Raw genomic sequence first — 12,687 nt, 5'->3', positions numbered from 1 at the left:
TCTGTCCAAATGTTTTAAATGTAATAGAGACAACCCAACACAGTTACTGCAATCTTGTGGTGAGATCTTCAGGATTATTTGTTTTCACATAGTTAGATCTTGATAACAATGATCTTATCAGTCACTAGTAAGAATGCTGCACCATGAAAGGCCCCACAGTTATCCCACTATACTCTAAGCTTTTAACCCATACAGACCCAGTATTACTTTTGTGACAGTTCCAAATGAATTTTCCTCTCTATTTAACCTTTCTTACGTGATTTATCACCATTCGTTATCATATTATCCTCTGTATTTTACATTTTTCACTGTAAAGTAAGTCCTATATTTGATTTCCTATATTCAATTTAGATATTAATGAAACCACAGTGTAAATTCAAAGGTTATCATATCAAAACAGAGAAAATTTAAGAAAAAGTGTCTTTTTCTACAAATATATCAATAACTGAACATAAAACAAGTGTCTCCATCCACTGTCATTTGTCAAACTTCATGGGTTTTACTAGTGAATCAATGTTGTCGAAGATGACAGTGTTTCCATGGTAACTACGGAGCCCCTGAATGTCCAGATGGGTCAAATCTGATAACCATGAAAGGATGACAAACTGCTGGTTGTCTCACTTATTTACATATATTGATAGGATTAGCGGATCAACAGACATTAAACAGTATAGATCAGTGGATGGTTTTGGTTGCTGATCAATAAATGGGTCTTTATGGGTTAATTTTATATCTGGCATGTCTGCTCATTGGAAGCACAGCCTCAGTATCTATCTGAGTAAAACATCAACACTTTTCTCTCCTCATCAGTGTGGCATTTAGGTTATTAACACCGTGTCCAACCCCTCCTCCCTACCCCATCCATCCATCTCCATCTGTCTGCATAGTTTCATTTAAATCTCTTCATCCCCTAGTCCCTAAATGAGAAAATGAAGATTGATAATGGCGTGACATTTTGAGGGAGGCGTATCTGTTACATGTGGATGCTATGTCTTTTTTTTTTGTTTTTTTGTTCTGCAACATGTTTGCTAATAATGATGGATGAATGGAGGGTAAGTGAAAAGGTCGCGCTAAAATCACTGTAGGTGTTGACTGAAAGGACAATACTGATAAGATCCTGATGACAAATCTACACTGTAGTCTTGTGTGGTTCAGTCAGGACTTTACACTGCCATTATTCAGGATTAAAATCAGTTGGCAGAACAAGGCAAACTGCAGAGGATAGGGGTTTTAATGACATACAGAAGTCTGGAAAACCATCATTATTGCTAGAATTTTAATGTTGTCCTTACACATTAATCCTAAAATGAGGGTGAAATGGTCTAAACATGCTATCCAAAGCATTCTTTGGGTATAATGGATAATGACATCTTTTAAGAAACAGCACTCATCTCTCTATTCATACTCTACTAAACTGATGAATGCAAAATACACCCCAGTGTAGTGTAAAAGGTCTTTCTTTTTAATGTGTATGGTGAATTTCAGATACCAATTACTATTTAAACTGTTTTTTTTTTATCTTGTGGATTTAACATTCAGTCTCTGACAATTTTTCACATTTAGGCAATAAATGCATGCATCTTAGTGTAGACATTAACACATCTAGACAGAAATATGTTGTCTAAATTCACCTGGTGTGTATTGACATGGAAAGCTAACCAGGAAATGATGAAGCTGGGTTCATGTCACTGCAGTACTGTAGTAGTGAACAGGCTTTAAGTATTTTCATCTACTTTAGATTTATTTATTTCTATATTATTATTACGATTATTTATGTATTTATTTATGTATTTATTTATTTATTTATTTATTTATTGTTTTTTTTTACTTCCTAAAGTATTACTGCTTTTAGCTAAGCTAACATGTACACTACTAGTACACTAGTGTTGAGGAACTAATTATTATTAAATATTAAATCCATAAATAGTGACCACATTTAAATACTATTACCAAAAGAATACTAAATTAGATTTTTGTGGTAATTGAAATCAGTTCCAACATTGTGCATTTAGGTATGCTGATTTTTCTATGTAAGTACCACTGCCTAGAACACACATATGAAAAATTCAACAGGATAATACTGGGGAAACACGTGAAATATGATGCTCTGATCAACTGGAAATTATGTTAATTTATGTGATATATGTGTTTGAATGTACATTGGGCTGAATGCTGAAATTCTCCATAGACGATATATGTTCCAAACATGCTGAGCCTCAGATTTATTTCTGTCAGTAGATGACTGTAGACTGTTGCAACCATTGAACATATTGCATTTAGTTGGAATGTTTATCCATGATTTATCCATTATCAGGCCATCACCCTCTACTACCTCAGAGCTGTTATTATCCAAACAACTCCATTGTACCACATAACACTGACGTTGTTGGACTTTATCCAATGACCCAGCCCAAAGATATACTACTTAAAGAAAAGAAAGTGTCAAACTATCCATAGAAAATTAAAAAGAAAACAACAAAATCTAAAAAAAAAGGAGAGACAACATTTAAAAGTAGAGAGAGAAGAGAAATAAGTCAAGTGAGGAAATGCAGGAGAAATTTGTATTAAACAAATTAATCTCCAGGAGAAGGAAAAGGGTAGAGTGGCAGACAGACAGGATGAGTCAGACAGATAAAGGGCATCAAGAAACAACCAGAAAGAGGAAGGGTTTTTATTAGTTATTATATCACACTGTCAATTAAATGACAAAGAAGGGTCTTCACATAACAGATGGCATGCAAAATAAATAAACGTATAACACAAGAGATGTGTGGGGCATTCAACAGTTCTGCCATTGGAACTTCATTGTTTTTCTGTTTTGTGAGGCTCCTTTTAACATTTGATTCAATGGATGAAATAAACAACAGGTTACAAAGAGAGAGGAGAAAAAAGTCATGCACTTCTGAAAATGGTCACTCGGACAAAGACGCAAACAAAAACTCCGACTGGCATATTCACTGATTGACAGGTCGGCCCACAGGCTGGACAGAGAAACGCCTGCCTTTGTGTGACAGAATCCCAGCTCGAACGAATATAAACAGTCATTTGGATGATGTATTAAACAGGACAGCTGGTATTTATCAAATCATTTTAACATATGGAAATTTTACACAAACAAAAACACAACAAAAATGAGTCAAAACACTCAGAGGATGTGTTGTTTACCTGCTATCTTGGTGGTGATGCGGGTGGTGACAGGAGGACCGAAGCCTTTGTTGGTGGAGGCTTTGAGCGTGAAGAAGTAAGTGGTTCCTGGGTAAAGCCCTACAAACAGGTGATGGGTCTCATTCCTCAGCTTGAAGACCCGGCCCCTCTGTGTGGTCAAATCAGCGCTGGGGTCCAATGAGCTCAGGGCCTTGTAGGTTATCTGGAAGGACACCACACAGGGACACCATGGGTCACATTTGTCTGAATTCTCTCTACACTGCAAAAAAGGTCTGTACAAAAATAAGAAAATTTAACTCATTATTGAGTCAAATGTCTTATTTCATCCATTATAATTAAATGGAAAATTAAAAATTCATAAAATATTTGAACTTTGGCCTACTTTGACATCCATTCTGGGACACTGGCAATATATAAAGCAAATTTGGTATGAATTCAACCAAATGTTTTGCTGCTAGAGTGTTAACAAACAAACAAACAAACCAAAAACAATAACCCTTGCCTCCTCTTCGATGGGGAGGTGGGGGTGGGGGGCGTTGTCTGCCAGTGCAGTAAGAAAATTGCACTTATAAAATTTTCTTAAAATAAGCCAATATTATCTAAGGATTATAGAATTCTAAAATTCTTATTTTATACAAACATGTAATGACTCAATATATATTTACAGGCAAAACTGCATAAAACAAGTACAACATTTCTTGTGTTGTCCATACTCATCCCCAACAATCTAACTTGTTTTGTTACCTCCGCCAAGGAGGTTATGTTTTTGCCAGGGTTTGTTTGTTTGTCTGTCCGTTAGTGTGCAACATAACTCAAAAAGTTATGGACAGATTTTGATGAAATTTTCAGGGTTTGTTGGAAATGGGATAAGGAAGAAATGATTAAATTTTGGTGGTGATCGGGGGTGGGGGGGCCCACGGGGGGGGGCCACTGATCAGCCTTGGCGGAGGTCTGCGCTCTCCGAGTGCTTCTAGTTTATAAATATTACTTAAAATTGGTTGTAGTATCTAAGAACAAACAGAGTATACAATATAGAGTTCAGTCACTACCATCTCCATCTTCATACTGGATAAAAGCCCATAAACGTCCAGCTGTGTGTTTTAAACATCATATAAACTGAAAGAGGACTTGAAATGACATTGGCTCTGAACTACAGGTTGGTGTTTGTCCCCATGATCTGATCTGATCTGCACTCTGAGACTGAAATTGACTCATGGGCCACTAGACTGGAGAAAGCACTTCAATAGTTGTTGTGTTGAAAGGACTGACGATGTCCGTTGTAATGTTGCTGCTGGCATTTTTCCACTCTGCACAGCTGTCAGTGATGGCACACACAGACACACAAAAACTCACACATAGCACTCGAACATTAGAGGACAACTGTCATTGTGAATGACAGTCAGTTCAAACAAATATTGACTAGTGGGTGGGGGTGAACGCACACGAAGAAATCCAAACCCAGACAAACTCCGGCTGTTCATCTTGTGTGTATGTGTCCATCTGAGTCTGGATCTCAAGGTCCCTTTCAGTTTGTATTTCAGCTTCAAGGTGGAAGGAGGAGAAAAAAAAAAAAGTGTGGAGTTGAGGTGAGAAGTGGTTGAGTGTAGAGGAGAGGTATAAACACATCAGGAGGGATTCAGGGGAGGTCCACCAACCGGACCTCCAGAAAATATTCCTGCACACACTTACTTTCTAATGGATTGGATTTGGAAATAAAATTCACAACAGACCATTGTGACATGATATATGACATTATCCACCCACCCACCTACCCACCTACCCACCTATCTATCTATCTATCTATCTATCTATCTATCTATCTATCTATCTATCTATCTATCTATCTATCTATCTATCTATCTATCTATCTATCTATCCATCCATCCATCCATCCATCCATCCATCCATCCATCCATCCATCTATCCATCCATCCATCCATCCATCCATCTCCTTGCTCTGTCATCCATGCTGTCTCTGGGTGAACATGTCATTCTTTTATATTATAGCTGTGATGGACTTTTTGAAAGTTGCATAACTTTCGCGGTGATGTTGTAAAATAAATCATTCCAGACCAGATATTGTAGGTGAACAAGCTGAACGGAAATACTTATGCAAATAAATTGTTCATTTCTCAAGTCATTTGAGCTTAGAGGTAACGCCTAATGTAGTTGAGAGTTAGTGGAACATGATCAATATCCTCACACAGATAACCAATAAGAAGATTTTAATGGCACAGTCTTTAAAATTTCGGAGAAATTTAGGAAGATGTAAGTATAAAAGTAGAATGAAACCTTCTCCAATAAACCAGATTTTTTTTTTTTAAATAAATAAATGAATGAATGAATGAATGAAATGATAGTAATCCTCATCCCTTCTGAGCCTCTGTCAGTGTATTATGGTGTAATTGCCTGCAGAGACCATGCCATCTGTCTGTCATTTCCAATTTCCTCTTCTTTTGTGCAAATTTCTGAAGGTTGACCTCTGGGCAGTGAGTCTGAACCTCCAGCCATTAACATCATCACATGGTTATGTGCAGGTAGACCAATATTAAAAACAACATGACTCTTGCATTATGTAAGAGTTGGACACAGAGTTGATTTTCTGAATTGCTGTTTTGAAGCCAGTAGTTTTGGCTGTTGAATAGAAGGTGTATAACTTGGGAATGGAAGGGATCTGGATCTGAGAACATGAGAAGGTTAATGGGAGAGTTGATACTAAACGCTTACTTATTCACTGGGTTAGATTATCCACCCTGAAACCTTATTGACAAAATAAACTCAAAAATGGACCAGAACACTTTTTAGAGGGCACAAATGAAATGAAAGAGACTAGAGTGACACCTGGAAAACATGTTCAATTCCCCCTTGGCCTGTAGGTTCGTTCTGCTCTTCTCGTGTACTGCACTACACTTACTGTGGAGCAGTTCTATCTGAGAGAAAATATGGTCAAAGCACATAAACACACCCTTCAGCCTGTCACTTAACACAAAGAGATGGTACACATGATGAGTGTGTACCATCATTTGTACAGTCAGAGATTTTCAATGATGTGGGCATGTTTATGTGTGTTTTAGAACATGACCATTGAGGAAAAAGTAAGAACATTAATTAATTTATTTATTTATTTTTCATTAACATCACTGGCTCATTCACGTTATTAATTGCTGGACCATTAGTGTTCTGTCTGCTTTGTTGATTGTATGGCAAGAAGAGGCAGAGCTTGACTGCTTTGTTTACAAACACTGTGTCACATACTTTACTGTTAAATGTAATGGTTATATTTATGGGTTTTTTTTCTACAGAAGGAGTAAGTCATCTTTCACTGAACCTGTCATGTTACATCTACACTAGATCACAGTGGACTACCTTAACTTTTCCTGTTTGACACCAGATAGTATGAAAGTTACATTATTATCACCTACTAAGTCACAGTGTGCATACCCAAGTTATTGCTTTCTTAGCTAAAAAACAAAGAACAAATATGGATGAAACAATCTCTCAGAATTTGTAAAACTATGCAGACCAGTATGGCTGATCTGATAATGAATTACAAAGTGGATATTAACTCTGAGCAGTTTTTATTTCAGATATTCAGCATTATCTCGGTATTACCAAGTATTTAGTTACACTACATTTATTAAAAGTGCTTGAAACATTGACTAAAGTCTTAAATGAAAATGTGAATGACAAGAGGGTTGATAAGGGGAGAAGAGAGAATAAAATATGTACAAGAGGACTGAACTGAGGCAGAGCAGAGGAAGAGAGAGAGAGAGAGCGATAACAAGTGATGTAGATGGATGTTGTTATAAAATCTGTAGCCTGGAGGCTGGATGTGTGTTTGTGTGTAGTGGAGTGGTGTGCTGTGGTGTGGTGGGGTGGGAGGAGGATCTCAGCACTTTGCACTCGTGAATGTTGGACAGCACACGTAGCTCAATTAGCAAACTCAAATCAAAAGCACTGACAGCTGGGTGCCTCACTTGGACGAGGCCTGCAGGCTGCTGCTGATGTGTGAATGTGTAAGAATGTTTTTGCTAATGCGTGCGCGTGTGTGTGTGTGTACAAGTGTAAAAGAGAGAGAAAATATGAGGCTGATGAAGAAGAGGAGAAACAGCTCATAGGGAAACTTTTAGGGACGGGGAGTCTCTACAATACCCTCCAAATTAAATTTTTTATTCTAAAAAAAACATTAAGCCATCTGGCCAACATAAACTTTACTTTTAGAGATTTTACAACTCATTAGGCACCATGCAGACTCATTCCCTTACATTTATATGCAACGTAGATTTTCTCTTAATTTTATGTCCTGATGAGGAGCAAAAAAGGAAAAAGGCAGTAGTCAGTAATTCATGCACCAAGTGTTTTTACCTTTACCCTGCTCTTACCTGAATGTACAGAATTATATGATGTTAGTGGGCTGTTGCAGCTAATGCCAGTATAAATTACACTAACTTTACATATTAGGATTACATTTAAGCCATTTTTAAACTGATGTAGTTAAGATTGTGTTTCAGCCACAACACAAAAACTAGTGGATGTTCCCTTTCAAATAAAGTCAAATGCATATTGGAAGCTAAGTAATACTAGCATACAAACCAGGGGCGCCGCTACCAATTGTGGGCCCCATGAAAGATAAACGTTGTGGACCCTTTCATAAAATTTAGTATCTTGTCAATCTATTGGGGGGGTGCTCCATACATAACTTCACTTACGTTAGCATGAAGACAAAACTGAAACTTAACATACTTTTAATGTCCAACTCCCGATTTCTATGCCTCTCTTATACAGCGGATCTTATATGAAGTTTTCACAATTTCTAGCCTGTATTCACTGGACCCCATCCACTGCTCTATGGGCCCCCCACAAATGTTGGGCCCCATGATTTTCTCATGTTTACCCCCCCTTATTGGCGCACCAGATAAAAACAACATGAAAACAACATTAAATCTCCCAACATGCAACATGCGAATTCAAGTCAGAAGAGATTTGTTCATATATTTCTTCCTGAATGAGGGACATAATCTGTGTGGAACAGTGAAGTGTCTCTATACAGCATCTGAATGAAGCTTCTGAGGGTAGGTTTCACAACTTCAATATTATAACCTTGTCTTAAGTCAAGCTCCAATCCCTTGTAATTTTGCTCTTTTAAAGTCTGTGCATTGCAGTAGTGAAATGTAATCGAAGTATTACTAGAGCAGTACTGTAATTAAGTGAAATTTTGAAGTATTTGTTCTTAAGTATTTCTACTTTATCCTTTAACCTTCTATTCCACTCCATCTCAGAAGCATATAGAATGCTCTTTACTCTATGACATTTGTCTGACAGCTTTATTACAGACGTTCATACCCATCTCCTTCCACTTACCTCTAAATGGATTGATTTTCATCATTTTGGATAAATTGATGGGTCAAGTTTCAAATTCTCCCTCTTGAAAAAAGTTTTATCGACCCTCTTGGATTGGTTGGAAAATAGGTCCGTTTTTTCGGAGCTCATGAAAAGCTGACTTTTTAAAGGTACATGGTTCTCAGCGGACAGTGTATTCAGTACTTCAAGCATATGATGATCTTGCTAAATTAATGTAATCAAAAGTAAATAATATAAAGTAGATCAATTGGAGGACAATGAAAATTAATCTAAAACATCATGTATTAATATAATATATGCACATATATTGAAGGAGACCCTTTAATTGTACAATGAACACTCAGTGCTAACAGCGGGCGCATCGATTCTGTGGTAACGATATATCGATACTTGCAAACTACTCATTTGAGGATTTGAGGACACTAATAAAGTATCTATATTAATTAATAAATGTGAAATAAAAGTGCCTGTGTCACATCTGAATCTTATAGGGTAACTTACTTCAAGGTTTTGTACCGACACACCCCCCTGCAGCAAAAAATTGATCTAGTCTATCCATGTCATGTGACCAGAAGTGCTGCAATTCCAGTTAGCTGTTTTTAGCCTGTTAGCAACAGTTCAGTCTGCACCTGCACGTGTCTGAAAGGAGAGTATGGCTGAGACAAAGAGGAGTGTGGTGTGGGCGTACTTTTCACCTGTGGACAAAACTACAGCAAAGTGTAGTCTGTGTAGTAAAAATGTACAACTCTGCAGCAACACCAGCGACCTTTATAAATACCACATTGAAAGTATCAATATCAGGTATCGATATGCCAAAACAGAAATCGGTATTGTATCAAATCATAAAATCACCCAGCACTACTGAGTACCTAGATAATAACTGATACTACGTACTAAAGTAATGCTTTGCATACAGAGCCTGTACTTGTGGTGGAGTATTTTCAGTGTGCTACTGACTCGTTTTCTCAAGTAAAGTATCTCATATCTCCTTTCATGACTGCTGCATTGTTAAAGCAAATCACAGATGAGAAATTTTCTCCACTTTCCCAGCTCTCAACTCCCCTGCCACAAACACAGACAGACAACTAAACGCCTCTCAGTCTGAGGAACATGGGACAAAACCTTCAGCCAATAGAAAGTTGACGGTGTAAAGTGCAGCAGAAAGCCCTCGATGGAACAGCAGCCTCGCCTTCGACAAGCAGCTGAAGTCTCCAAGGCCTCAAAGTTCGCCTGGCTGGCTGAATAAAACATGTTAAATCAATAGCTATTTATGCAGACTGGGACTTTGGGGCCAGAACAATAAAACATCATCTATTTCATCTACGCTGCAGTTTTGCTTTGCACATCGATGGCTGTTATTTTATAAGTCATGAATGGCCCTCTATATTTTTATGAGCTCTCTGTCACTCTTTGCCTTCGCCTCACTCCTTTATGTCTCCCATCATGCTGAGCAGTAGCCTCTCTTACTCTGAGCTTAATTTTCTCTGTTCTCTCCTCTATTTTAGCCTAACTTCCCATTTCCTCTTTTCCATCTCTTTTCCTCGCTTGATCTACTCACACATTCCGTCTTCCTGAAAAGGAGAAGTTTGAGCCATAAACTTCAGATGTATTCTCTTTCACCCACCCGCTCTCTCTATAGTTGATGTACTTGGAATCAGTAAAGCCATAAAGCTCAGGTTGTTTTATTGACCAATGAAAAAGCAGGCGTGCAGCAGGGCAGTGCATCTTAGGTAATAGAGTGTATGTCTATGGGGGATAACTCACCAGAGGGAAAGTGTATATGTGAGAGTGTGTGCATGAGATTGACTAAGAAACGCAAAGAATGAGAGGGAGGTAAACACTGAAGAGATCAGAGGGAAGAGGAAAATGCAAGACAGTTTACATCCATGTTTGTACAGAGTCATCTAATCTATGTAACTAGTGCATTGACCCATGGGGAACCACGGGTTCTAGATGTGGTAGTTTTTATACTGGGGAGAGCTGACTTGGGAAAAGATGTTAGTCTATATTTTATAAGTACTGACATAAAAATTGTTTGGTAAATCATTCTTTAAAATTTAAACAATTAATATATTAATACTGATATCTAGGAACTGAAGTTAGTAAATGAGTTGTTCCTGTTTTTAACTTCATTTCCCATCATGCAGCATGGTACTGCGCTTCCCGTCACCCGTCATGGGCATAGCACAGTGATTGTAAGGCTATTATATATCAAAATTACTAATATCTCCCAAAATATGGTCTTATCAACTTACTGTTTTTGCTAGTCTCTTCCTTGACCAAAAATACGTAAGTATGCCAAACTGCAGCAGTCAGTTCTTTGTGGATTTTGTGTGATGCCCGATACACACACAAACAGAGTCTACTTCCCTTTTATAGATGAGTAGTAGTAGTAGTAAGATACAAGCAGTCTAAGTCCAACATGTAAGCAAGAAGCAAATCTTAACCTGCAAGTCCTTACTCTATGTGATGTGAATGCAGTAAGTCAAGTCCAATTCCTGCTAAAATCCAAGAAAGGTATGTCTTTTGCAATAAAAAATTATGAAGTGGCTATTCACACAGTACTGTGGCACAAAATATCGGTTTGTCTATTACCACAGAGCCAATCAGCACCCTTGTTATATCATATCTGGGCTGGTAACTTACATTTCGATAAGTACCAAGGCAATCATATAGTGGATAGGTCTACCTCAGACACACCAGACCCTTAACTCACTCTGTAATGTATCAGACTACAACATGGAACTCCTGGGTTCAATTCCCATTTGGAGAACTACTTTTTTTTCTCTAAAGGTTTTCAAAATGGGGACAGGGGGCACATGGCCAGTAGGTCTTTGAGTTTATGTGGATGTTTGTGCTAGATGTAGGTACTGAAAGTCCCCCCAGGCATTCTTGATAAATCCAGTTCACAAGAATGGGATGAATATGGGGGTCAAAGGAACTTTAACCTTTCACCAAATCTAATGAGTATGTCTTAGAGTCCAGGTGAACACTGGTGGCAAATTTTAAGGACTTCCCTTGAGGAGTTTCTGGGATGTTTCATTCACAACTGCAAAAGACTGATGTAACTGTCCTCATCTGGCACTTGTTATAGGTTCATTGTTTGATATTTGGTAACATCCAGCAGTGGTAGATTGAAACCAACATAATGCCTGGCGATAGTGATGAACCTTAATGTCCAAAGACAACTGTTGTAAAATGAAAAAAAGTGGAAGTCTACTCGAAACTACTGTAGAAGCACAGTGGTGCAACATGCTACAAAGGCAATCTGTACATATACCTTTGTGGTAGAAAAAGGAAGCCAATTGGTCCTTCATTATTAAGTGAAATACCTTATTTCCTCTTGTGTATTTATAATTGCTCTTTAATCAAGCAAAAATAAGTTTTATCCGATTACTTGATTAATCGAAGGAATTTTCAGTAGAATACTGGAATACTAAAATATTCGATAGCTGCAGCCCTACTTGATATAGTAATGTAAGAAAGTGTATGAGGCAAAAACAGTTTTTCACCACAGGTGCATGCAAAGTTTGCCCATGGCTCATTAAACCCTTTTAGTAAATGATCTGTTTTTCTGACTGAACATTATCTGTTTTTAGTCCTACTGAAATGTTGATTAAAGCTCCGAGCTTTTTAAAAGGCTCAACATCATAATAAGCTGCACCTCTTCAGGTTTTAGTGTGTGCACATCACCACATATTAGTCTGGGCTGCAGACTGATGCCGGTGAGCATTAAAAGTCATAGCTCTTACCCTGCAGCCCTTTTCATTACACACACACCACAGTCAGAATGTGTTCACATCCTGCTGGGCCACAGCATTTTGAACCACAGCCAAGTTTTATGCAAATAAACAATGTTTACAAGGCGCTGGTGTGGGATCGCTGTGGTAGTAATGCTATTTCAGTTCAGTTTTGTCATTTTCCATTTTTTATTCTCTGTGCTCCTGTTTGTTTTATTAGCAAATATGTAGTGCCTTCATCCCTCACTATCTCAATGTTTCTGTTCTCTGTCATTTCAAATTAAGTGGAAGCTCTGCGATGTGTTTGTTCTCTCAGCTTTTTTTTTTTTTTTTTTTTTGCTACCAGAGGAGAGTTCTTTACAACCTTCTAACTTGAAGCATTCCTTAGACACTCTCATCTGAGGCAGCTTACACCACTATC

General features: G+C 37.8%; 1 protein-coding gene across 7 annotated transcripts in view; it reads right to left on the bottom strand.

Moving 5' to 3' along the window:
* The window catches only part of ptprt (protein tyrosine phosphatase receptor type T), a 625,436-nt gene that overhangs the window by 262,044 nt on the left and 350,705 nt on the right, over positions 1 to 12,687 (bottom strand). For all 7 annotated transcript variants that reach the window (XM_030135306.1, XM_030135308.1, XM_030135311.1 and 4 more), the window contains exon 12: positions 3,166 to 3,367. In XM_030135306.1, the coding sequence (XP_029991166.1) occupies positions 3,166 to 3,367 (202 nt within the window). The remainder of the gene's footprint in view (positions 1 to 3,165; positions 3,368 to 12,687) is intronic.

Source organism: Sphaeramia orbicularis, chromosome 5 (assembly GCF_902148855.1).
Source record: "Sphaeramia orbicularis chromosome 5, fSphaOr1.1, whole genome shotgun sequence".
NCBI lineage: Eukaryota > Metazoa > Chordata > Actinopteri > Kurtiformes > Apogonidae > Sphaeramia > Sphaeramia orbicularis.
The sequence above is the reverse complement of the archived record's forward strand: the minus strand, read 5'-3'. Positions and strand labels throughout refer to the sequence as shown.